At 51.3% G+C, this 27,045-nt stretch overlaps 1 protein-coding gene across 3 annotated transcripts in view; it reads right to left on the bottom strand.

Moving 5' to 3' along the window:
• Positions 1–26,950, bottom strand: part of GALNT15 (polypeptide N-acetylgalactosaminyltransferase 15) — a 46,788-nt gene extending 19,838 nt beyond the window's left edge. The window contains exons 1-3 of one of the 3 annotated variants that reach the window (XM_061425160.1): positions 25,870–26,950; positions 5,506–5,675; positions 3,527–3,731 (exon numbers count right to left, since the gene is read on the bottom strand). In XM_061425160.1, coding sequence (XP_061281144.1) covers positions 3,527–3,731; positions 5,506–5,675; positions 25,870–26,396 — 902 coding nt within the window. In that variant the 5' untranslated portion in view covers positions 26,397–26,950. Of the gene's footprint in view, positions 1–3,526; positions 3,732–4,455; positions 5,485–5,505; positions 5,676–25,869 lie in introns of those variants that run through there. The other 2 variants (XM_061425174.1, XM_061425168.1) reach the window with 2 other exon arrangements.
• Between the last annotated feature and the right edge of the window lie 95 nt (positions 26,951–27,045).

Genomic DNA, 27,045 nt, shown 5'->3' with positions numbered 1-27,045 from the left:
GAGACAGAGGAGTGGTGGCCTGGGCTCAGCTCTGCCGCTAATGCGCTGTGTGATCTTGAGGTAGCTGTTGTGCCTCTCTGGGCCTCAGCTTCCTCATTTGTAAAACGGGAGGCAGAACTACTTCCCAGAAAGGCCTTTCTTTCTCAGCTGTAATGCTCTAGGGCTATGGCTCTTGACTTCTTTGGAGGTCTTTGATTCCTTTGAGAATCACGGGAAAACAATGGATCCCTCCTCTGAAAAATAATCATATGCACATATACAAAATATTGTGTACAACTGTAGAGGGCTCACGGGCCCCTGCTCTAGGGTCTAGCTCTGGTTCCTACCTGGATCATGAAACTGGGTTGTCTTGAGAAACCAGGATTGTCAAGCCCCAGAAGTCTCCTTGATGTTAAAGCATGTGTGTGTGTGTGTGTGTGTGTGTATGTGTGCACGTGTGCACGTGTGTGTTTATGAGTACATGGTGTCTCTCAGCGAAGTCCTGCAACTAGATTTAGTTGTTCATTTATTGTAGCTGTTGGCGTTGTATTTCATCCCAGATTTTTTGCATGGCTCGGGACTACATGACCTCAGAGAGGGCGCTGTGGGAAATTGGTACAGATTTCGGTACAGGCTGGAAACCCTGCCTTTAGCCGCATCACTCAGGTGTACCAGCAGCTGCCCTCCACCTAGTCATATCTCAGTCACATTTTTTTTCCTTTCATGGCCATTCATGGCAGTGAGAGGCATGAAACTGGCCTTTCATGACAGTTTCTTCTAAAAGCTGTATCTTGGAATGAGTTAGGCATGAACTCAGGGATTACCCAGTTAGACTGGTAAGAGAAGTCTTAGACTGGCTGGCAGCTACCAGTCTAAGAAAAGGAATATTTCTGGGAAAGAGATGCCAGCCATGCTGTTTACACTCCCATCAATTTCCATCCCCCTTGGAGACAGCCAGGGCTGGCATGAGCCCAGCCCGTATGGAGAGGGCCAGAGTGGTCCTGGCATTCAAGGATCTGCTTTAATCTGTGGCCTCCACTGACTGGCCTTGGCTTGAAGGGTCATGGGGTTTATATTTACAGCAAGGGTCTTGGAAGGTAATGGTAACTTGAGACCCCTGGCCTCCGCCACTTTGGAGCACTGTGCACTGACCTAAGAAACTGAGAAGTACAGGCAAGGATTTCAGGGGGACGCGCTCCCAGGTCTGCTTACTGTTGAAAGAGCCATGCAGAGCGGATGGATTTGGCAACTGACAGAGCATTTTGTGGAATTTCAGAATCAAGAGCCAGGGAAGCCGTGCGGCTGAACTCTGAGGAGCCCCATCAAGTTGTGCCACCTTGGCAATTGTAACAGGACGAGAAAGGGAACTGCAGCTAAGTGGCTGCACTGTTTGTCCCAGAGCTTTCAGCTCTGTCCTTGATAAAAGGTGGACATCCCTTTGCATCAGAGAATGATCACCCTAAAGTCCGTCAAGTTTCTCTTTTTGCTCCGTCTCGCTGGAGGCTCAGAGTCATACGTAAATCTCGTTTCTAATAACTGTATTACCCCCAGTTTCCAACACCATCTTTTCCTTTCTGAAGTCTTCTTCTATTTTAGCCAGTTACATAAGTGATTATCATAAGCCTCTTTGAATACATTTTGGGTAAAGATGAAGATTAAAATGTCAATGAATGAAATGAAAGATGTTTCCTTGTTTTGTTTTTTATTCTCATGGACCAGAGCAGCTGCTTGGTCAGGGCTGAATTAGGAAGAAATTGGAGTTGAGAGACTTGAAAAGGAGTGATTAAAAGAAAAAAAAAGTCTTATATTTAGCTTTGTGTTTCGAACCTACAGATGTATCTAGAGTTCTTGGAATTCACTTAGGGCAAAATAGCAAAGCTTCCCTGTCTGACTTGGAAGGAGCGAGGAAAGGACTCACTCCATCATCCTGTCACTTGTGAACTGAGTTTTAACTCACAGGCAGACTTGAGGTCAATCCTCTCCTAAGCCTTTCTAAGCCCTAGGTGGTCAAGCATTTGAGTTTCAATGGAGCTGTCAACAAACACCAGCTAACTGAAATACATGAGGTCAACCAAGGCACCACTGTCCAGAGAGCCAAAAGCTAACTGCAGCTGCAAACTCATCCACCAAACTTTTACCCCAAGGAGGAAGGACCCTAGTTTATCTCACCACTCTTTGTTTTTCCCCTGGGCCTGAACGTTCCTCTTGCTCTGTGATGTAGAAAGTCATTCTGGAAGCCCATGCAAATTCTCGGCATTTGTGGGAAGTGTCTTATACCAAGAAGCAAGAAGCTCTACAGTCTCTCTTCCCAGAGTTTTGCTGCTCAGGTGCGACCCCAAGATTGATGCTGGCCCTCCCAGGACTCTGTCTGCCGAAGGGGACAGAGCAGGACAGGGGCTGAGAGCTTTCCTGGGCCACAGACCAGAGGAAGGTGGCTCACTCTGCAGGGCTGGAGGCATCTAAATCCCCTGCTGCTCCTCAACACACGCACACACACATGCACACACATACACACACAAATGTGGGATTCTTCAGACTGCCTTCCATCACTAAGCCCTCAAATACAGAGCAGCCTCAACCTCAGCTAAGAACTAGGTGACCTTGAGAGCTAGGTGACCTTGAGAACTAGGTGACCTTGGGAACTAGATGACCTTGAGAACTGGATGACCTTGAGAACTAGGTGACCTTGAGAGCTAGGTGACCTGGAGAACTAGATGACCTTGGGAACTAGACGACCCTGAGAACTAGGTGGCCTTGACCTTGAGAACTAGGTGACCTTGACCTTGAGAACTGGGTGACCTTGACCATGGGAACTAGGTGACCTTGGGAACTAGGCATCCCTCTTGGATGCTTTTGATTTGTTAATGTGGGTTCATCCATTGTTAACCATTTTACCGCTCTGGTGGAAGATGTTGACAATGGGGAAGGCTGTGCACATGTGGAGGGAGAGGATATATGAGAAATCTCTGTAACTTCCTCTCAACTGGGGGCTTCCCTCATAGCTCAGTTGTTAAAGACTCTGCCTGCAGTGCAGGAGACCCAGGTTTGATTCCTGGGTTGGGAAGATCCACTGGAGCAGGAAAGGGCAACCCACTCCAGCATTCTTGCCTCTCAATTTTGCTGTGTACCAAAAATTGTTCTAATAATAGAGTCTATTTAAAAAAAAAAAATAGAATGAAGACATCCCAGACCCTGCACTTTGACCAGTGATCCAGGAGCTCTTTGTAAACTATAAAGTGATACACACATATTTTTAAAAAAGAGCCAGGTGTCCCTAAGGCAGGAGCCTGGACCAGTCTTCAAGTGGGAAATAGTGTGGTCAGCCTCCTGAGCCAGGAACACCCCTAAGAGGGGGGTCTGCCCCTTTGCCCTTTGAAATCTCCCTTTCTCTCTGGTCATGACTCTTCCTCCCTGGCTTGGGCACTGGAGCTGCAGTCAGCTCAGGCAGTGGTGGCCAGGAGGTGGGGTGTGTTCTGTGAGTGGCTGAGGCCGTAAACCATCTCCCCATCTCCCACCTCCTGCTCTACAGCCCCCGGGGGTGAGTTACCTGTCACCAGCTATTCTGGCCAGGAGGGGCTCCAGCCAGCCTGGCTGGCACTCGCAGTGGGCATCCATGAAGACCAGCACGTCCCCGGTGGCCCTGGCAGCCCCCAGCATCCGGGCTCCGCTGGCGCCCAGCCTCCTGTTGCTCCTGAGCAACTTCACGCCCTCCAACTGGGCCACGTGCTCGCTGAGAGCCATCTTGAGTTGTCCTGGAATCGACAGGGGGTGGTCAGTGAGGTCACGGGATGCCACAGCCCCCGAGAGTGCAATGACCATCACTAGGATCATTGCCAACAGGCCGCTCTTGGGAGCAGTGGTGAGCATCGCCTACATTATGGGGTGGTTGTCGCTAAGATGAGAGATGCCTAGTTCCTTTGGGTGGATCAGGGTTCCCTCCAGTAAAAACCAGGAGACATGGCGTCCTGAAGCTAGGAGAGAAGAGAACGTGCTCACATTCTCCAAAGGCAGCAGTGAGGCTGAAGCAGATGCTGCTGGTGCCCCGCTCTGCTGGGACCCCTCTTGCTAGTTTGGTTTGCAGGTGCCCAGCTGCTGGGGGTTGGCTGCCAACTGAAGTCCCCATCCTACCCTGGAGACGTGCCCCAGGGGACCAGAACCCAGGGGACCGGAACCACCTCTCCTGCAAGTAGCAGGGAGTTGGTCAGAATGCCACCCCTCGCCCCAGGTGAGTGGTGGGTGGGTTGGCAATGACCGACCGCTGCCTGAATACCAAGGCCACTCTTTGCCTCAAGGCAAGACAGCTGAGGTGCACCTGGGAATGGGCCGTGGCTGACCTTCACCTGACACCGAGTCTTAGCTCAACTCCTCCTGCCTCCTCCAGGCTTCCCCACTCCCCTAGTGTTCCCCTGAGAGCACCGCCCCGCCCCCCAGTAACATACACATGAGTCCCCGTCTCAGGCTCTGCTTCTAGGGCACCTGACTAAGACACAGGGATCAAGGAAGTCAAAGACAGAGGGTCCATTGTAGGCGGCCCCCAGGAGGGTGGCACTGGCCAGAGAGGTCTTACTGCAGTGGTGGGGGAGTGAGCAGTGAAGAGAAAATGGGAGGCTAGAGATTGAGATCAAAAGTCTACACATTCTTTCAGGAATGACAATCCTACAGAGGATACAGGTTGAGAGAGGCTTTTTAGGCTTTGTCTTCAAGATCAGGTTTGATTCCTAGGTCGGAAGGATCCTCTGGAGAAGGCTACCCACTCCAGGATTCTTGGGCTTCCCCGGGGGCTCAGCCGATAAAGAATCCGCCTGCAATGCGGAAGACTTGGGTTCCATCCCTGGGTTGGGAAGATCCCCTGGAGGAGGGCATGGCAATCCACTCTAGTATTCTTGCCTGGAGAATCCCATGGATGGAGGAGCCTGGTGGGCTACAGTCCATGGGGTTGCAAAGAGCTGGACATGACTGAGCAACTAAGCACAGCACATTTAAAATCAGAAAAACTGTGCAAATGGACAGGTGTGAGAGCGCCCAGATGAGCACTAGCAGAGATGGAAAGACCAACGTACGGTCATCCTTCAGAGTCAGGGTGCTGGCGTTGGTTCCAGAAGTCCGCCCACCCACTGCAGACACCAAAATCTGCAGATGCTTCAGTGCTCAAGTCCCTTACAAAAAAGGTGAGCACAAGGGACCTCCTTGGCGGTCCAGTGGTTAGGACCCTACACTTCCAGTACAGGGGCATGGGACTAAGATCCCACATGCCCTGCAGTGCGATCAAAAGAGCCAATAACGAGAGAGCAGCACAGTCACCCTCCAGCTGCTGGTTCCTCGCCTGCAGCCAGCATCACACTCTGGGGGTGTCACAGGGGGCGGAGCCTCTGGGGCTCTTCCCGGATGAATCTCCTGCACCCGAATCCCCGTCTGCGGAACCGCTTCGGGGACTCCCGCCTACATAGGCTCCAAACTCCAGTCTGTGCACGGAGGCCCTCAGGGTCTAGGACCTCCCAAGAGAGCCTGCAGGAAGCCCGCGGCCACCTTGCTGGCTGAGGTCGTCCACAAGGACGATCTCCTTCAGGAAGGCCCTGGGCGCCGTGTCCAGGATGCTGTGCACGGTCCTCAGGAGGGTGGCCCAGGCCTCGTCGTGGAAGCAGAGGACGACGCTGGCGGTGGGCAGGCTGTCCGCGGGCGGCGGCTGCTGCAGGCACCTGCAGAGAGGAGAGGCAGGGCGTGAGGGGAAGGCTCTAGCCACTGGCTCTGCTCCCGACTCGAGGGCTCTCTCCCTGCGTTGTCTCAGAATTTCCACTAAAGAGAACCCATGACGCCCTCACAGACGTGCTGTCCACCGTCTCCCAGGCCTCGGACTCGGAGAACTGCTTTACAGTGTGTATCCTCGCCTCTCCCCTAGCAGTTGAGAGGTTACCACCATTTCTCAGCAGACGACTGGCCTAATCTGTGAAATGGGAATGAATGACAAGATCACCCATCTCTTAGAGCTGGTGTGAGGCCTTAACAGGGCAAGATACACAGTAAGTGTCCTATCAACATGAAAGATCAATTGTTTAAGAGCAAGCACGCTGTTTTCTTTACTTTTGTATTCCTACAATCTAGCATAGCGTCTGACACATCATACGTGTTAATTTTTACTTCACTCTGTGTGTAGCCTTTGCCCTGAAGTGGGTCTCTTGCAGGCAGCATTGTTGTGGGTTCTTGTTTTGTTTTTTTTTAACCGACTCTGCCACTCTATATCTTTTAGATGTGGCACATTTAGCCCACTGGCATTTAAGGTAATTATTGATAGACATGTATTTATTGCCATTTTAAACCTTGATTTCCCATTGATTTTATATTTCTTCCTTGTCCTTTAACATTTTGTGGTTGGCTGATTCTCTTTTGTATTATGTTTATGTTCTTTGCTTCTGGTTTTTGTGCATCTGTTGTATGTTTTAGATTTGTGGTCACTCTGTTTTTCAAGCACATTGATCCCTCCCTATATCCTCTTGTGTTAGACTGGTAGTCATATAGGTTCAAACACATTCTAGAAAAAAGAACTAGCGTATTTTCCTAAATACTATGAGTATTTTCTTACTCACCCCCCACATTTTATGATTTTGATGATTTTACATCTTCAGGTTCATCCTTTTGTTGTCCATTGTGGTTGTCATCACTTTCACAGAAAAAAGTCTTCTTCTTTTTTTTTTTTTTTTAAATCTGTGTACTGGTTTATTTATATGATTTACCTTCCAATTGTAATTTTCTCTTTCCTATAGATTCTTACTTATTTTCTATTTAGAGAAGACCTTGCAATATTTCCTTAGGGTAGGTTTAGTATGGCTCTATTCTTTTTGTTTTTGCTTGTCTGAGACATTCTTTACTTCTCCCTCTATTCTCAATGATGATCTTGCTGGGTAGAGTATCCTAGGTTGCAGTTTTTTCCCTTTCGGGACTTTGTATATATCTTGCCCCTCCCCTGTGACCTGCAACTTTTCTGTAGAGAAATCGGCTGATGGCCTTATAGGGGTTCCCTTGTCATCCTCTCTTTAACTTTTGCCATTTTAATTGTCATCTGTCTTGGTGTAGATCTGTGTCTGTTCAGATGACACGCAGGTGCTCACTTTACAAAGCCGGGGGGGGGTTGTAAATCCATGGTTCGCACAACCGCAGGGAGAAAAAATTCTGCCCTGCTTCCCAAGTAGTGTGGCCCCTGGGGCTCAGCTGTGGTTTCATCCACCCTCTGCACATGGGCAGCCTGTGGCATCTGCTACTGAGCCCCTGAGTGGTGGCTGGGGGCACTCTCTAGGAGCCCGTGGAGGTAGGGGTCAGTGCGTGGAGACAGCAGCTGCTATAGTGGCCCTGCCCTTGGCACGCTACTTAGCAATGGTGCGTTGCTACTGTGGAGGGCTGGGCTTCTTCCAAGAACACCCCTTGTTGAGCTGGGCCACACTCCAGGCCTTTCAGGCTCCCTCCCAGCAGCCAACTCCAGTCCCCTCCCCAGGCCAGGACTCTGAACTCCGAGTCTCAGCACCCAGCCCTGTCCGTAGCAGCAGACCTGTGTCTCAGGCTGGGTGCCCAGCCTGCTGGCTGGACCGTCTGTGCAGGCCTCTCTGCTCTGTTTGCCGCGGGCTGGTGGCTGGGCTCGCCTCTGAGCCTCTGAAGCTCCGTTTCTGAGCTCCCCGCTGGTGAAGGGACTTCCCAGGGTTCAGGAATGTTTCCTCTTTCCGGATCCCTCCCAGAGACCCAGGACCTGTCCCGCTTACCCCCTTTCCCCTTTCATCCTGCCCAGTCGCATAGGAACCTTTCTTGTCCTTTCAGGAGTTTGAGGTCTTCTCTTACGGCCTGGGAGGTGCTCTGTGAGAACTGCCCCACTTGTAGATGTGTTTTTGAGGTATTTGGAAGGAAGTGAGTTCTACATTCTTCTACTCTGCGATCTTGATTAGAGCTCTCTACATGTTAATTATTATTCTTATTAGTATTATAATTATTATTGAAGAAGGGGCAAGGTTTGAACCTTTGGGAGCAGTAACAACATGCCAGATGCTGTGTCAAGCCCTTTACGTACATCACTGCCTGGTGAGTCTGTGGGTTGGCCAGCTCATCCCACTTTACAGATGAAGAAACTGAGGCTCAGAGAGAACAAGGCTCATCAAAGCCATGTGATCAGTGATTGGCAGAGCTGGATATTATACCTTCACAGCAGTCACGCCCTTTCCCCTTTGCTGCTTTGTGACTGGACCAATGGGTGTGTGTGTGTGTGTGTGTGTCTGTGTGTGATGGTGTGATCTCTGCCAGGAGACTCTCAGGTTCCCACCTTCCTCTCCAGGTGAAGAGAATGCTCTGCTTTATGTTTGCTAAGCATGGGGTCTGTGAGGACTCTGAGTGAATCCACAGTGGAATGAACTCTAATAACAACCTGACCCCTAAGCAGCATGCAGTTCATACCTGTCCACAAAGGCACTTTCTTAAAACGCACTGCTAGAGCACGCCTTTCCAGGTTGTAGCTGCTGAAACCACCAGTCTGTCCTCAGAGAGGCATTTGCAATTGAACTGGGGTTGTCTCAAGGACCTCAAACTTCTAACATCTAAAGGCATCTGTGCTGGCCTGGGGATCAGCTCTAGCTGCTCACCAGCTGGACACCAGCCCTAGCTGCTCGCCAGCTGGACACCCCTCTGCTGGATGTGTCCCAGCTGAAGCTGGAGCTCTCAATGCCACGGAAACTTGCCTGTGACTCTCTGGGAAAAATGCTACATGGTGAGGGATTGGTACTAGGTGAGTGCTTTCAGATAAAGGTAAAACAGAAACCTTAGATGATGAAACAACAAGGCACATGAACGTCTCGTAAGCTAGCTGTGACAACTGTAATATTGTTTCTGTATTTATACACTATTTCTTTTCATAAAGTATTCAAAGTCACTCCAAATTGGGAAAGGAATACGTCAAGGCTGTATATTGTCACCCTGCTTATTTAACTTATATGCAGAGTACGTCATGAGAAATGCTGGGCTGGATGAAGCACAAGCTGGAAGCAAGATTGCCAGGAGAAATATCAATAACCTCAGACATGCAGATGACACCACCCTTATGGCAGAAAGTGAAGAAGGACTAAAGAGCCTCTTGATGAAAGTGAAAGAGAAGAGTGAAAAAGTTGGTTTAAAACTCAACATTCAGAAAAGTAAGATCATGGCATCTGGTCCCATCACTTCATGGAAAATAGATGAGGAAACAATGGAAACAGTGACAGACTTTATTTTGGGGGCTCCAAAATCACTGCAGATGGTGATTGCAGCCATGAAATTAAAAGACATTTGTTCCTTGGGAAAAAAAATTATGACCAACCAAATAGCATATTAAAAAGCAGAGACATTACTTTGCCAACAAAGGTCTATATAGTCAAGGCTGTGGTTTTTCCTGTGTTCATGTATGGATGTGAGAGTTGGACTATAAAGAAAGCTGAGCACTGAAGAATTGATGCTTTTGAACTGTGGTGTTGGAGAAGACTCTTGAGAGTCCCTTGGAATGCAAGGAGATCCAACCAGTCCATTCTAAAGGAAATCAGTCCTGAATATTCATTGGAAGGACTGATGATGAAGCTGAAACTCCAATACTTTGGCCACCTAATGCGAAGAACTGACTCATTGGAAAAGACCCTGATGCTGGGAAAGATTGAAGGTGGGAGGAGAAGGGGCCGACAGAAGATGAGATGGTTGGATGGTATCACCGACTCAATGGACTTGAGTTTGAGTAAACTCCAGGAGTTGGTGATGGACAGGGAGGCCTGGCGTGGTTCAGCCCAGGGGGTTGCAAAGAGTTGGACACGACTGAGTGACTGAACTGAACTAAACTGATTCAAAGTCACTCAGAGGAAGTATGCACGACAAAATAATGATTTAAAAAAAAAAATCCTAAAAAGAATGCTGCCTGCTGGTCCTGTAAAAAAAGAATGTTGCAGCCATCAGACAGTACAGCTCCTTCCCCGCCCCCACCTCTCCGTGTACCCCACGGGGATTCAGGATAGAGGAAAACAGGCTACTGAAGATGAGTATTTAAGACATGATTTCAATGAGCCCAGATTCTCGCATCTTCCCACACAGAGCAACGTTCTAAGATCATTAACCCAAGATGTCTGTTTTTTGTGATTGGCAGTAATCTTCTGATGTTCGACTCCATTCAATGTTGACTCCATGGTTTATTTGCTTTTCTTTTTTTCCAGCAAAAGCTCCTATAAATCTGGCTCCTCTCTTACTTCTGGGGAGCAGTTCCTCAGAGCTGTCTGAGTGATGTCTCCCCGGTTACAGTCCTCAGTAAGGCTCCCAAATAAAACACAACTCTCAACTCTTAGGCGGTGCCTTTTTCTTTAGTTGACAAGTGGAAAGTCAGCATTTGGAAAAGGACATACATGTGTAGGTCCAAAGAGCCTTGGTATTTCTAGAGAGAATTTAAAATTTGACTCTAAGCTTCCTGGAACCCAAAGTAAAACGGGAGATTTATAGAATTGTTACCGTCAGAAAAGCTACATACCAGGTAGACTTTTTTTAATACAATTGATAACGTTTTAATTTGAAATCATTTAAGACTCACAGGAAGTTGCAAAAGTAGTACAGAGAATTCTCATTTTATCTTCACCCAGCTCCACCCAGGGAGAGTCTTGTACACCACCACCCACAGCTATCAAAACCAGGAATTGGACATGGTTCAGTACTATTAAGTCACATACAGACCTCATTTAGATTTCACCTGTTTTTAAATATAGCACTGATTGTAAAAGAAATTCCAATGGACTTTAGGGCTTCTCTGGTGGCTCAGTGGTAAAGAATCCACCTTTCAGTCCAGGAGACACAGGTTCAATTCCTGATCCAGGAAGATCCCACATGCTGTGGAGCAACTAACTGGGGTCTCCTGCATTGCAGGCGGATTCTTTACCAACTAAGCCACAAGGGAAGCCCAGCTAAGCCCAAGGGCCACAACTGTTGAGCTGTGCTCTAGAGCCCGGGAACCGCAACGAGGGAAGCCATCACAATGAGAAACCCGCTCACGGCAATTAGAGACAAGCCTGCACTGCCGTGAAGACCCAGCACAGCGATAACCAAACAGAATTTTAAACAGAGAAATTCCTGTGGACTTTAGAAAGAAGGCCCTCTTAAAGAGATGACAGTGTTCTTAGAAGCATCCCCAAGATGAACAAAAGAGTGAACTATACAGGAACTTTTGCAGCTTGATTTCAGGGCTATTCAAATAACACATTGGAAGTGGAACAATACCAGGATTGGCAAACCCAAGGGTCCTAGAAACAGGGGTCTCCGATGGCTACTGGAAAAAAATCTTACCACAGTGAACTCAGTGGGTACAGAAAAACCCCAAAACATTATTTGGGCAGTTGCTTGCATGATGGCTGTTTTCTGAGTCAGATAGGAGAGGAGGCGGGGACAAAGAGGCCTGCATATGGGGTTCCCACAGGTGTAGATTCAGAGGGACTGAAGTCCATCTCCCAGGGGAGTGACCCCTTGCTCTATCTCCAATCCACAGAATATAAGGACAGGAGACAATGCGTGTGTGTGTATGCGTGCCTGTGTGCACACATGTGTCCTTGTAGTGAAAGCGAACAACAAGTGAAAGATGCTCAGTTGTGTCCGACTCTTTGCAACCCCATGCACTATCCAGTCCATGGAATTCTCCAGGCCAGAACACTGCAGTGGGTGGCCTTTCCCTTCTCCAGGGGGTCTTCCCAACCCAGGGGCAGAACCCAGGTCTCCCGCATTGCAGGCAGATTCTTTACCAGCTGAGCCACAGCTTGGGGGTACCCTTGTGGTTCAGCTGGTAAAGAATCCACCTGCAATGTGAGAGATCTGGGTTTGATCCCTGGGCTGGGAAGATCCTCTGGAGAGAGGGCTTCCCTGATAGCTCAGTTGGTAAAGAATCCGCCTGCAATGCAGGAGACCTGGGTTTGATTCCTGGGTTGGGAAGAGCCCCTGGAGAAGGGACAGGCTACCCACTCCAATATTCTTGGGCTTCCCTGGTAGCTCAGCTGGTAAAGAATCCACCTTCAATGCAGGAGACCTGGGTTCAATCCCTGGGTTGGGAAGATTCCCCTGGAGAAGGGAGAGGCTACCCACTCCAGTATTCTGGCCTGGAGAATTCCATGGACTGTATAGTCCACGGGGTCACAAGGAGTCAGACACAACTGAGCAACTTTCACTCACTCACTTACTCAACTCATAGCTGATTCACTTTGCTGTACAGCAGAAACCAACGCAACACTGTAAAGCAACTAGACTCCAATTAAAAAAAAAAAAAAGAAAGAAAGAAATGGTGCTGGCCCTGAGCGAGTGCTCTGCATTCACTGCCTTCATCAGAAGGTATATTATTACTGCAGGATGAGTCCCAAAGGCTCTTGCAAGCCTTGAAATTCTGTGCTCCTGACTTTTCGGAGAGCCCTTTGCATAGAACAGGGGGAAGGGATGAGGACAAAACAGGGGAGCGGGGTTTTCGAAGAGAGTCTCATAGGACTGTCCTCCTCTCCCTCCACGTCCTGTTCCAGAGTTTTCTAGGTTTTATGAGTAGAGAGAACTGTGTTCTGTCTTCCTGGTGAGAGAAAGGTGTGAAGAGATGACAGGGATGGTGCGTGGCTGGGATGAACTCAACCGGCTTCGAGGACTTTGAAAAGCAAGCGAGCTTTTGAAAACTCTTCAAGGCTAAGGGGGTGGGGGCTCCCTGAGGCGTGGAGGCAGGTGTCTGGCAGCAGCTCAGAGAGGACCCTTCATGTGCTCCAGGGAAAGAGGCTCACACATTCTCAGAACATAAGCAGACGGCTCTGGAATACCTCTTCAGGCAACCACAGAGCTGCCGGGGCTGCAAGCTGAAAATAACCACGGTGGCAATGTGGTGCTCCCAGGAGGACCGGTGTGGGCTCCTGGGGGCAGGCCAGCTCTCCCACCAAGGCTCTGAGAGCAGCACAAAATAGCAGAGACAGAGCTTCAGTCAGGCCTATGTCTCAGGGCCCGCGAGATGCTCTTCAGAGGAGTCAGGATTGATTCTTTTGCTTTTGGGGGTGGAGTGAGCAAAAACAGGGGTCTATTGGTTGGGCAGGCTGTGCAGACCCCCATGGAAGGAAGAGGCTCCAGATACATGCCTGGGCTGCTGGGGTCCAAGGTCATCACTTCAGCGATGGCCTCATCAGCGTCTGGGAAGCACCGCATCTCATGGGGGTGGCCAGACGGGTCCATGTGGCAGCACAGGGGCAGAGGGGTGTGGAAGGGGATTCCCTGAGAGCTCCAACACCCTGACAGTTGAGGGAATCTTAGGAAGTTCAGTTCAGTTCAGACGCTCAGTCGTGTCTTTGCAACCCCATGGACTGCAGCACGCCAGGCTTCCCTGTCCATCACCAACTCCTGGAGCTTACTCAAAAGCATGTCCATCAAGTCGGTAATGCTTAGGAAGAGTGCATATCAGACTTTGACACTGAGTTCAAATCCCAGAGCTGTCCTCATGTGACTTGGACGAGAGACATAAGCTCACTGATAACCATCCTTCCTTTCAACAGTTTCCAGATCCACACACCCAGTCACTTCTGCAGTAACCAATGCTTATTTTTCAGAATCTCCTTGATTCCAACAAGTCCTTTTCAAGCATGCAGTTTACTCTCAATGTTTCAATCTGCAAAATGGGTTTGTTGGAAGGAGCAAATGAGTGAATTCATATAAAGTGCTTAGGCCAGTGCCTTACTCATAAGTAAACTTTCAATACAGGCTGTTCATTATCGTTTCCTTCAAGCCTTCCAAGAGCCTGACTGCCTCAGCTTCTTCATCCGTAAAATGAGGATAAGATGTACAGTGACCGTTAAGGACTACGGGAAGATTAAAAACCTCATGTAAATGGAATCATATGATCTGCAGCCTTTCGTGTCTGGCTTCCTTCATGTTGCACAGTGTTTTCAAGGTTCGTTGTGTTGAAGTACGTATCAGTACTTCACTGCTCTTTACTGGCGAACGTTGTTCCGTTGTTTAAGCAGACCTCACTCTATCCATTCATCAGTTGATGGACATTTGAGTATTTCTGTTTTTGGTTATTATGAGTGGTGCTGCTATGAACATTCATGTGTAGTTTGCATGTGAACATGTGTTTCCAGTTCTCCTGGGTATATACCTAGATCTGGCATTGTTGAGCTATGTGGGAAACGAATGTTTGATGTTTTGAGGAACTGCCAGACCGTATTCCAAAGCAGCTGCACCGTTTTGTATTCCAGCAACTTTGTCACAGCCTTGTCGGCACTTGCTATTGTCTTTTTTTTTTTTTTTTAATTTAGTCATTTCAGTGGGGGTGAAATGGTGCCTCACTGTGGTTCTGATTTGCATTTCTCCACTGACTAATTATTTGAGCATCAGCTCCTGTGCTTTTTGGTAATTTCCTAAGTATTATTTGGAGAAATGTCTATTCAAATCTTTTGCCTATTTTTAAGTAGGATATCTTTTTATTTTTTACTATAAGGGGTATTTATGCATTCTGATGCAAGTCCCTAATCAGATACATGATTTGCAAATACTTTCTACCATTTCTGGGTTGTCTTTTCACTTTCTTGAAGAACATTTAAAAATTTTATGAAGTCCAATTTACTTATCTTTTAAGTCGCTAAATTTTGAGGTTGTATGTATGTAGCACTAGATAAGGCATATGCAGTCCATTCTAAGGATGAGAAAACTAGAACCCAAAGGGCGTAAGTGACCTGCTTAAAGTTGCACAGCAAACGGGGCTTCCTCGGTGGCTCAGCAGTATAGAAATTGCCTGCAGTGTAGGAGCTGCAGGAGACTCTGGTTTGATCCCTGCATCAGGAAGATCCCTCGGAGGAGGGCATGGCAACCCATTCCAGTACTCTTGCCTAGAGAATCCCATGGACAGAGGAGCCTGGTGGGCTACAGTCCCTGGGGTTGCAAAGAGTCAGGCACGACTGAAGTGCCCTAGCATGCCTGCATGCACAGCAAACAGCTGACAGTCAGTAGGATTCTGCACCTTGTGCTCTTGACCAGGATATGTATACCGGCATCTTGGACTGAAGTGCTGACAGAATGTTGTGGATTCAGTCATAAAGCTTGTGTTCCAGTGACTGTGAAGGGAGGGGATTATTTGAAGAACATATAATCCATTTGTTTCATCAAATGTTCTGGGCTGTCTACACTGATTTAGTAAAGTCCTCAGAAAGCAACTTCCTTTGATCCCACTGTCTTGGCTGCCTTAGAAACTTGCTTCTGTGGTGTCTTGCTTGGCACCATGCTCTCAGCTTTTCTCAGAGAACAGTGAAAGAAAGCTTTTCATGACAACTGCTTTGCATTATGGTCTCTGTAACACCTGTGGAGGCATGGTCTCCTCCAGCACTGTCTTCTATCCCCTCCACACAACTCTGGAGGAAATTTTCTCAAGATAGAAGTGCCGGGAAAATCCTTTCCTCCTTTGAGGACATGATGTGTGTCCTCCTCCTGAGCAACAAGGGTCTCAATATTTATGGTGTTTCCTTTTTCACTTTGGCCACCAGGAAGCTCAGAGTAAGAAAATGGTGACTCAGCTGGTTAAGAATCTGCCTGCAATGTGGGACACCTGGATTCAATCCCTGGGTTGGGAAGATCCCCTGGAGAAGGGAACATCTACCCACTCCCGTATTCTGGCCTGAAGAATTCCATGGGACTGTACGGTCCCTTGGGTTGCAAAGAGTCGGACACGACTGAGCGACTTTCACTTCCCTAGTCGTTGATTGCCTATTTTCACTCTGATTTTCTCTTTGGTCTCAACTTTCCATTTTCTATCCAGTCATATAACATTTATTGACTGACAACTTATTACTACTGGAAGGTGGGTTAAATACAGTAAGTCCCCTCCATATGAATCTTCAAGTTGCAAACTTTCAAAGATGTGAATGTGCATCTGATTCCAACAAAGAACCAGACCCTGTGCCATCAGCGTCAGGGGTGAGCGACGTTGCAGTTCCCCCTCCGTCTACCAAGGCTGATGACCCTTCAGCTCTACCATCTCCCGCGTTCTCTGTCTCCTCCATTCAGCAACTCTTCTTGCCCATTCACTCAACACCAGCCCCTGTGTGCCAGCTGTGGTACTGGACTACTGTACATTCAAGGTAACTGTAAGATTAGAAACGATTTATTTACTTTTTGTGATTTTTTAATGTATCATTTGTGTGAGAAGTATTATAAACCTGTTACAGTACAGTACTATTGAGTCGATGATGCCATCCAACCATTTCCTCCTCATTAGATGTCATCACCAAATCGATGGACATATGTTTGAGTAAACTCCGGGAGTTGGTGATGGTCAGGGAGGCCTGGCATGCTGCAGTCCATGGGGTCGCAAAGAGTCGGACACGACTGAGCAACCGAACTGAACTGAACAGTTCTATGTAGCCCATTGTGTTCGTTGGGTACCTAGGCTAACTTTGTTGGACTTGCGAACAAATTGGACTTGGGAATGTGCCCTTGGAACGAACCTTGTTCGCATGTAGGGGACTCATCGTAGATAAAAGCCTTGAAGCAGAGTTGTGTGGCGCCCCCGCCCGTATCCCCTGGGGGATATCCTAGAGTACAGCACAGCCTGACTTTCAACCATCTGGCGGTTTTCTCTGACGGTCAGAGACGTTCCCCTTAAGCACCAGCGGCCTGAAGAGCTGCAGAGTCACCTCCTCCAGCCCTGGGAGCTGCCTGCAAGAGGCACCTGAAAGGAGTCGGTGCATTAAAATCCAGCAGCCCAGATCCTAGGCGAAGGGCAGCAGGGTGCTGTCGCCAGCTGCCCCCGCAGGGCTGAGCCTCAGCTGCCCACAGAGGAAGCCGCCTGCAAACCTGCTTTTCGTCGGCTGTCCCTTGTTCTCCGCCTCACCGTCCCCGCCCCATAGCAGGGCTCCCTGGCACCATGGACAAAACAAATCCTTGCCTTGGGGTCTGCCTCGGGGGGAACCCCAGCTCAGAGAGCCTCTGATGTCGTGGACTTTATATCCCATTAAACAGAAAACCAAAGAAGTATTCAACAGCTGAGGCCGGTACCTGAGCGTGGGTGGGGCACAGTCAGAGAAGGTGCCTGGTGGGGAAGGGTGTTCATGGTGGGGAACAGAGTTCCTGGCGGATGTCACAGCCTCTGCTAAGGACTGGAGGTGGGCAGGGGCTTGGCGTGTACCAGGAACGGAAAGGAAGATTTTCTCAAGTACACTTCCCTTTGTCTTGACTAAACAGGATGTTAGGAGCAATTTTCTATTTCATGATGTATCTTCAAGTCCCTCAAGGGAATACAGTAGGTAGGAAGGCAAACAACAGAGCAAAGGTGAGTGGTCCATGCAGGGGGCCTGGGCAAGTCCCTTCCCCTCCTGGGGTGACTGGGGTTCCTTCTGTCAAGTGGGGTTTTTCCTGCTCTGTCTGTACCACGGCTTTGCCGGGGGGATGGGTGAGGCAGGGCAGAGGAACAGCTCTTGGACACCGAGAAGCAATGCTCGGATGTGACCAGGTCCGATGAGGCGCTCCCAGAAGAAACGCTTGCTTTTATTACTAAGCGATGGCGCCGCTTTCTTTGTCCTTCAACCAATCGCCTGCTGCATGTTTTACGCTCTCAGTGTGTGGACATCACACAAGTGTCCAAAAGCCCACCCACGCTCACCTGTCCACCTTCTGAGCGGCAGCAGGGAGGAAGGAAGGACCCAGGGCTTTGGAACCAAATCAATGTGGCTGTGAATCTTGGCTCCACTATTATACCCGCTAATTAGTCAACACGGGGAGGCTGAGACCCCCCTCTAATCCAGGGCAGCTGCCTGGATTAAAAGGGATCATTCTGGCTCAGGAGAGCTGCTCAGTGCACACAAACTTCACACTCGGAGATCAGAAGAGCCTGGGTCTGTGTTGACACACAGATGCACGCTCCAGCTTCCTGCAGCTCTGGGGTCCCCCATGACCTCAGAACATGCATTTGGAGGCTGATTCTGAAGGGAAGGTGTCACAGCCTTCTCCAGATGGCTGAGCTGTGATGCAAACCCTTGTCCGCCCTCCCCTTGCCTGGCCGGAGTAGAAAGGTTTCTGCTGGATTTTCTAAAGCTGGTTTGGAGTTCCTGGCTCCCGTGCGTGCTAAGTCGCTCCACAACCCCTACCAAATCAGTCGTGGTCCCGGACTGAAATGGCTTCCCTGTCTCAGCCCTGACCCCATGCATGTCACAGCTGGTTGCCTGTCTGCAGCCCTCGGGGTACTCCAAGCTCCTTAGGGGTGGGGCTGGGGCTTGCTCACCTTCCCACCTTCAATAGTCGCTAACCAAACACTCAGAGCGGGACATGATGGAAGTAACTCAGAATGCATGCGGGCACAAAGAAATATTCAATGAATGAAGGTGGATGCTGTTCTTGGTCTCAAGAGGTGTACAGGCTGGCCATCTATAGGAACAGGATAACGATACAAATGCCCTGCATTCTATGAAAACCCCTAGGTTCAGCCCATGGTGCCCCTAATTGGTGGAGCTCATTGTGGAGACCACAATTTCCAGGCCAGGCCTGGGGCCAGGGCTGCTGGGATACAGCCTGGGGACGATGCTTTAGAGCAGTGGTCTCCAACCTTTTTGGCAAGAGGGGCCGATTTCATGGAAGACAATTTTTCCATGGGCCAGAGAGGGGGATGGTTTGGGGATGATTCAAGAACATTACATTTATTGTGCTCCTATGAGAATCTAGGGCTTCCCTCATGGCTCAGTTGGTAAAGACTCCACCTGCAATGTAGGAGACCCGGGTTCGATACCTGGGTCAGGAAGATTAGCTGGAGAAGGGATAGGCTACCCATTCCAGCATTCTTGGGCTTCCCTGGTGGCTCAGCTGGTAAAGAATCTGCCTGCAATGCGGGAGACCTGGGTTTGATCTCTGGGTTGGGAAGATCCCCTGGAGAAGGGAAAAGCTACCCACTCCCTCCAGTATTCTGAACTGGAGAATTCCATGGGCTGTATAGTCCATGGGGTCGCAAAGAGTTGGACACAACTGAGCGACTTTCACTTATGAGAATCTAGGGCTTTCCTGGTGGCTCAGATGGTAAAGAATCCGCCTGCATCAGCAGATGAGTGGATAAGAAAGCTGTGGTACATATACACAATGGAGTATTATTCAGCCATTAAAAAGAACACATTTGAATCAGTTCTAATGAGGTGGACGAAACTGGAGCCTATTATACAGAGTGAAGTAAGCCAGAAAGAAAAACACCAATATGGTATACTAACTCATATATATGGAATTTAGAAAGATGGTAACAATAACCCTGTATACGAGACAGCAAAAGAGACCCTGATGTATAGAACAGTCTTTTGGACTCTGTGGGAGAGGGAGAGGGTGGGATGATTTGGGAGAATGGCATTGAAACATGTATAATATCATATATGAAATGAGTCACCAGTCCAGGTTCGATGCACGATACTGGATGCTTGGGGCTGGTGCACTGGGACGACCCAGAGGGATGGTACAGGGAGGGAGGAGGGAGGAGGGTTCAGGATGGGGAACACGTGTATACCTGTGGTGGATTCATGTTGATATATGGCAAAACCAATACAATATTGTAAAGTTAGAAAATAATAAAAAAAAAAGAATCTGCCTGCAATGTGGGAGACTCAAGTTCGATCCCCGGGTTGGGAAGATCCCCTGGAGAAAGGCATGGAAACCCACCCCAGTTTTCTTGCCTGGAGAATCCCCATGGACAGAGGAGCCTGGTGGGCTACAGGCCATGGGGTCGCACAGAGTGGGACACGCCTGAGCGGCTCACACTTTCACCACTTTCACTTTATGGGAATCTAATTCCACCACTGATCCAACAGGAGGCGAGGCTCAGATGGCGATGCGAACGGCGGGGAGCCACTGTAAATACAGAAGAGGCTTTGCTTGTCTACCCACCACTCACCTCCTGCTGTGCAGCATGGTTTCTAACAGGGCACGGGTCGGTGCCAGTTGGTGGCCTGGGGGTTGAGGACCCCGGCCTTAGAGGGACAGACAAAGGAGCTTACAGATGAGAGAGAGATGTGGACGGGCTTGAGCCTACATATGAGGCTGAGGCTGCCAGCCCGTCACTGCCCACGGAGGAGACAGGTCACACAAGGTGCCTGCAACCCTCTTCTCTCTGTGGAGGGATCTCCAAACTCTCCCAGCCTCCTCTGAGGGGCTCCAGGCATCCTTGGCTTTGCTCTGATCCTGATTGCCTTGCCCTGGACTAACGAGGGCTGCACACGAGAATCTCTGACAGTGAGTGCCTGTGGGCTGTGTCCACTTAGCTAGTCTGGGGGGAGGAGCCTGGCCACGGTCATTCATAAAAGCCTCCAGTTGATTCTCACGTGCAGGCAGCGCTGTGAACTGTAACCCTCATCAGTGTTACTCAAGCTTTGACACGAACATAAATCACCTGGGAATCTTGTTAGAAACAGATTTTCCAGCAGTAGGGCTGAGTGGGCCTGAGACTCTGCCCGGGTTCCGCTTGCAGGGATTCTTAAGTAGTCTGTCTGGGCTGAGGCCTGGGCATCCCCTGGAGTTGTGACGTGTTGTCAAGGAAGAGGGGGTGTGGCTCTCCACAGGGTCAGGTCAGTTCCTGACAGGAAGCCAGACATCGCAGGATGGCTCTGCCACCTGGGCTGCAAAAGAGGGCAGCTGCCAGGGCATCAGTAAATCTGAGTGGATGGGCCCAGCCCTAGGGCAGGTGAGGGGACCTCTGCTGATTTGGTAGGAGCTGGAGGGGGGGTAGTCAGTAACTGGGCAGAGATGGGGGGCGGAAGCCCAGCTAATTCCCCACCTGTAATGAGAGGGAAAATAAGCCAGTGTGTGTGGTGCCTGGCTGGTCAGGTCACAAAGGTACCCCGTGATCACCAAGCCCCCCAAGTCCAGCAAAGCCATGGCCAGGGAGGGCACCTCTCTGCATCTCCACTCTGGATCCAGCCCCCACAGGGGGGCTGCAGTGTAGACTGTGCCGAGTGCCATCCTCTGAGATGGAACACCCAGTACCCAGGGTTGGGGGGGGGGGTCCTGCCTTGGGCTTCAAGGGTTAGATCAGAAGTGGTCAACCTGCATCTTATATTTTTTAATTACTAGTGAAAGTGAAAGTCGCTCAGTCGTGTCCGACTCTTTGTGACCCCATGGACTATACAGTTCATGGAATTCTCCAGGCCAGAGTACTGGAGTGAGTAGCCTTTCCCTTCTCCAGGGGATCTTCCCAACCAGAGATTGAACCCAGGTCTCCCGCATTGCAGGAGGATTCTTTACCAGCTGAGCCACAAGGGAAGCCCAAGAATACTGGAGTGGGTTGCCCTTTCCTTCTCCAGGGGATCTTCCCAACCCAGGGATCGAACCCAGGTCTCCCACATTGCAGGATTCTTTACCAGCTGAGCCACAAGTGAAAGCCAGTGTTATTTACTCCAGGGCCACTCAAAGTGTGGGGCTTCAGACCTGCAACATCGGAAATGCAGAGTCTCAGGCCCACTCAGCCCTATTGCTGGAAAATCTGTTTCCAGGTAATTCCGAGAGCTGCCAAGCTTTGATGATTTGGCAGCCCGAGAGGGCTGAAGATAATTCATGGGTCAGAGAAAAGACAACGGTGTGCAGTCCCCAGGTGCCGCCTCCAAGCTTCTTTCCAGCTCACTCCTCGGACCTACCCTTGAGAATACGCCAAGGATATCTTCCATTTGGACTTGAACACTAGGGGGAATCAGCGCACGGGTCATCTCGTTTGCATCACAACCCTTTGAGAGGGCGTTACTGTCATCACCACTTTACAGTTGGGGAAACTGAGGCTCAGGGAGGTTGAGTGATGACGCAAGGTCATACAGTAAGGGGTGATGTCCAGAATTCAACCCCGGGGCCACTGTTTCATGGGTGTATGGTTTAGTCACGATGTGGGTATACAGCCAAGGAAACCCAGACCAAACCATAAACACAAAGTTGGCGTAAGCAAGTGGCGCATAGCTGGCTACAGCTGAACCCCGGGCCATGAAAGGGACTGCACTCCTTTCGGCCTTTCTTCTCTATTTTCCAATCTCAATACTACTTGCCCTGTGGAAACATCCAGAACCCCACTGCCTCTCCACTTGACATACAGCAGGGCTCTGCGGGCCTCCTGGGCACGAAGCCTTTCTGTCTCCCCCATTCCTCTGATTACAGGAAGCAGCCTTCATTCAGCCTCCGTGACCTTCCCTGAGTGCCAACGGGATTCAAGCAGTTGTTAATTAGGGGAGATGGGAGGGACGTGAGAGCCGGGAGAAACAGCCAAGAGGAACAATAGTGGAGCCTTGGGCCAGGGTCCTGGGTCCCCATCAAGGGATGCACACAGCAATACCTCTGCGCTGTTTTGCAGAAACTGAACCCCCCTCCAGCTGGGAGAGGTTAACTGTACACTGCCCACAAGCATGTGGACCCCAGACCAGTTGGAACCAGGGGGTTAATGACGCTGACTCCTACTTACCTAGTGAAAGGGAAAGTCGCTCAGTTGTGCCCGACTCTTTGTGACCCCATGGACTATACAGTCCATGGAATTCTCCAGGCCAGAGTACTGGAGTGGGTAGCCTTTCCCTTCTCCAGGGGATCTTCCCAACCCAGGGATTGAACCCAGGTCTCCCGCATTACAGGCGGACTCTTTACCAGCGGAGCCACCAGGGAAGCCCAACTACCAACCAATTAGAAGAATGTCCATGAGCTGCTCACGCCCTCTTTGAGCCACTACTATAAACCTTCTCGATGCCCCCTCCAGGTTGGGGGACACACAGTTTTGAGGGCATTAGCCTGCTGGGGTCCCCTTTGCCTGGCAAAGCAATAAAGCTATTCTTGTTTACTTCACCCCAAACTCTGTCTCCAATATTTAGCTCAGTGTCAGAACACAGAGGCAGATTCAGCTTCATGCTCACCCCCAGCTGTCTAGTACCAACTTGTGAAAGTTCAGGTTGCTGGACTCCAACTCAGAACCACTGAGAGTTTTTAGTAACGGTATCTGAAAAATCTACTTTTTTTTTTTTTTAAACAAGCAATCTGCAGGAATCTGACATGCACATACATTTGGGAACCAGTGATAAAGCCCCTCGCTGCTCCAGAGTGTGGTCTGTAGACCAGCAGTGCTGGGGCCCGCCGGGAGCCTGATAGAAATGTTGCATCTCTGGCGCCCCCACCCCCCGGCCAAATATGTCATACTTCGTACGCCCACAGGATGCCCAGGGGATCTGCGCACACGCTGAGATTTGAAAAGCGCGCTCTGTGCAACCTCTGTGAACATAGTGTCCTCAGACACACAGGAGAGGTGCTTCTGAGATGGCTGTTCTTTAAAGGACTGCATTTGAGGCCGGTTTTAAAGTCCCGTCACCCTGGAGGGAGGTGGGGTTGGGGCCTTACTTTGCAGACAAGCCGTTGTCATCCGGGAGCCCCGCCAGGAAGGGGAGGCGCTAGCGCCTCGGTTGTCCCTGGCGGGTGGAGGAGCTGGGGACCCAGGGCCGGGCTCGCGGCTGCAGGGACAGACTGCAGCCGGGAGAGGGCGCCGCACACCTCCGGAAAGAGCCCTGCTGGGGGAGGGGAGACAGCCCGACAGACAGAGCCTGGGACCAAGGGGCTTCCTGACCGGACCGTCCAGCAAACTCAGACAGCTGGTCACTCTGAGCAGGAGTGGTGCACACACACCCGTGCACACATGCACGTATGCACATCTCATGCATAACACGGGGGGCTCGCACACGCACAACACCCACCCGTGCATTTAGGCCACAAGCACACCAGCAACACACCTGCAAAAGTACACACACACCACTTGCACAACACATTTATAATACACACTCAGCACACGCACACAGTACTCATGAGCAGCACACTCACAACAAATACACATGTTCACAGACCACACAGACACGCCAAACGAGCCGTCCATCACAGCACACGCACGCACACCCTCACAGTGCAGGTGCACACCATGCCCCACGCACAGCACACATAATGCACACATGCGCCATCCGCGTGTACCACACCCATGCGCTTCACACCACTCACACAGCACATCATACGGATCATACGTGTGCAGCACAGTCACAGCACAATATGCGTACGTACCACAAAAACATGCAGCCTGAGCATCACGTCACAACAGACACAATGTCACGTGTACAACGTGTGATATGTGCACACGTCATGCACTCATGACGTGTACACACACGAACACTGACACCCTGAAGACACACACGCGTACGTGACAGCACAGCACAGCACGGGCACCACTAACACAGCACACAGCACATATGCACAGCATCCATTCAACACACAACTCAGTGCGTTCACCTTGCACCAGGCAGATACCCAGTCACACACACACACACAATCACAGACTCTTGATTGAGGCCGTGTGTCTGGTTGGTAAAACATTCTTGCTCTAGGCCAATGAAAAGATGCATCAAAGAATTAGAAGACGATATATCGGCTCATTCAGCAGTCGTTCCTTTACCGTGTGCTGGGCCTCCAGGCTCACCGCATGGCAAGGGAAGCAGGCACTGAATGAACCGATACATCAAGGACCATTTAGCCTCAGCTGCAGCGAGTGCTATGAATTAAAGCGGCCGGCAGCACAAAAAGGCGACAGGGCGGGCCTGGCGGGGTCTGGGAGTTTCCCGAAAGGAGCTGTTTCGGTTGAGACCTGGAGACGAGCAGCAGGGCGGGGGCTTGCGACCTGAAGGAGGCGCTGAGGTCCAGAGTCTGCGCATCTGCCCACCCCTGAGGGCGAGGAGCCCGTGGGCTCCGAGGACTACGTGGCCCCGCCCCCTGCTGCCCCGCTCCGACCCTCCCACCCAGAGACGCGGAGGGTGGGTTTGCTTCCCGGGAAACTCTCCGGGCTCCGGGAAGAGCCGTGCCTACAAGGAAGGGATCCAAGCACCCAGCTACCCAGCTGCACTGCCCCTGGATGATGGGGATGGTGGGGAGAGCAGGGGGTCCAGGACGAGCCCACCGTCTCCCTGAGCACAGTTTGTGGGTCATCACACCTCCCAGCCTGCCTCCTGGGGTGGTCCTAGAAGTGATGGAGCCACCCTGCCAGGTCAGACTGCATCAGCGCAGTATTCTAACTCCTGGGTCCTGCACAGTCCACCTCGTCTAGTGGACTAAGGGGGAAGGCATAGTGTAGGGAGGGGCTCGGGCTGGTTGGAGCAAATCCCGGCTTCGGTGCCTCCCAGCTGTGTGACTGTGGACGAGTCACTTGGCCTCTCTGTGCCTCATGAAAGTGAAAAAGTGAAGTCGCTCAGTCGTGTCCCACTCTTGGCGACCCCATGGACTGTAGCCCACCAGGTTCCTCCGTCCATGGGATTTTCCAGGCAAGAGTACTGGAGTGGGGTGCCATTGCCGTCTCCATGTTCATACCTATAAAATAGGCATGGTAGCAGAGCTAGCACCCCTCTCGCTAAGCTGTAAGGCCTTTATCAGTGTATACGTGAAAAGCTCTTTGATTAAAGCCAAGCAATGGCAAGATCCACATAAATATTAACTGCAGTCGTTACTTTCATCTAAAAGAAAAGCAAGCCCATCACTCAGAATATCAAAATGTGCCGGAATCACTTAGTCCTGGAAGCGTCTCGGGGAACATCGGCTCCCAGGCCCCTCGGGGTTAGGGATACCTCTGACCGGCAGATCCAGAGACAGAAGGACTGGAACCCGGGTCGGTGGGGAAGAGAAGGGACAGGGAAGAGTTTCTCCTTCTCCGTCTGTAGGACGGTGGGTCTCCCCTGGAGGGCTGGTTAAAGACAGACGGCCGGACCGCACCCGGGGGTTCTGCCTCTGCGGCTCTAACAAGTCCCCAGGTGATGCCGCCGGTCCGGGAACCACACCTGGAGAAGCGCCGCCTGCCACAGCGGGGGCGGCGGGCGGAGCGCCTGCGCCCCTCCGGGAACCGGGAAGGGGCGGCCGGGGTTCACTTACAGCGGATGCCGCGAGCCCCCGCTGTGCGGGGGGCTGCGGGCACTGGGCGCCTCCTCCCGGCTGAGCGCGGTCCGCTCCCCTTCTTCGGACGCCTCTCCGTCCTCCTCATCCTCCTCCTCGGCCGCCCAGTCCCTCTCCGGGGCCGCCGGGTTCTGCTGCTTTTGCGGCCGCGGGATGAGCCGGTAGCCGCCGCCTCGCCCACCCCGGCTCCGGTTCCTTCCGGCCCTGGGCGAGGCCACGGCCACCAGGAGCTGGTCCTCCCTCAGGGAGACGAGGGGCGGCAGGCGGTCGTACTCCCGGTCCTCCTCCTCGGACTCCAGCAGCCACTCCTGGGGGTCCCCAAAGTCCAGGCGGTAGCCGGCCTGGGGGCTGCGCCCGGCCGCCTGCGGGGCTGGGGGCGCCCGGGGCAGGGCGTGCGGGGGCGGGTGCAGGGCCCCCAGCATCAGCAGCACGCACCCCAGCGCCAGGAGGGCGAGCAGCGCCTGGCGCCGGCAGGGCCCGTGTCTGCGCCGCTTCCTCACAAGCATGCTGCGGGGAGCCGCCAAACGCAACAGGTCATGCTCCACTTCACTGTCTCCTCCCGCTCCGGGGTCCTCCACGCTGGCAGCGCAACCTGGCTTCCTGGGTCCACTTGGAAGCTTTTTTTTTCTTTTTTGCCAGCTCACTTAACCTGGTCCTTTTTTTCCCTCGCAGCTGACACTTGCCAGCAGCGTGTGTAAGACCGGCTGCCACTGACAATCAGAAAACCACCAACCCAGGTCCCAGCCCAGGTCCTCTCTGAGCGGATGTCTTTAATTGCCTTCCGAAAGCCCATCCACGGGGGGCCGGGGAGGGGGGAACTTCAGATCGAACCCTGATGCCCTTTTCCTCTTTGGGAGAAAGAATAATTCCTTTCTGCTCAGGGAGTCCCACGTGTTTCGCTCCCAGCCCCCCGCCGCTTGCATGAAGGGTCAGGTTGCTGTGGGCTGTCTGGTGGGGGGTGGGGGAAGCCGGGACGTCTCAGTCCGGCGGAGCTGACCCCCGTCCTCCTTTGGACCCTTCAGGTCAGGTCGGATCCACAGATGTGAAGCCGGAGCAGGCTAATTTGCTTTCACACAGCGCTCAGCGCTCGGCCAGGACGCTGCGGGCCCGGCGGCGGGCGGGCGGGCGCCCGGCTCCTGGTCCTAAAGCCCTCAC

Source organism: Bos javanicus, chromosome 1 (assembly GCF_032452875.1).
Source record: "Bos javanicus breed banteng chromosome 1, ARS-OSU_banteng_1.0, whole genome shotgun sequence".
Classification (NCBI taxonomy): domain Eukaryota; kingdom Metazoa; phylum Chordata; class Mammalia; order Artiodactyla; family Bovidae; genus Bos; species Bos javanicus.
This window is presented reverse-complemented; position numbering and strand designations above follow the sequence as displayed.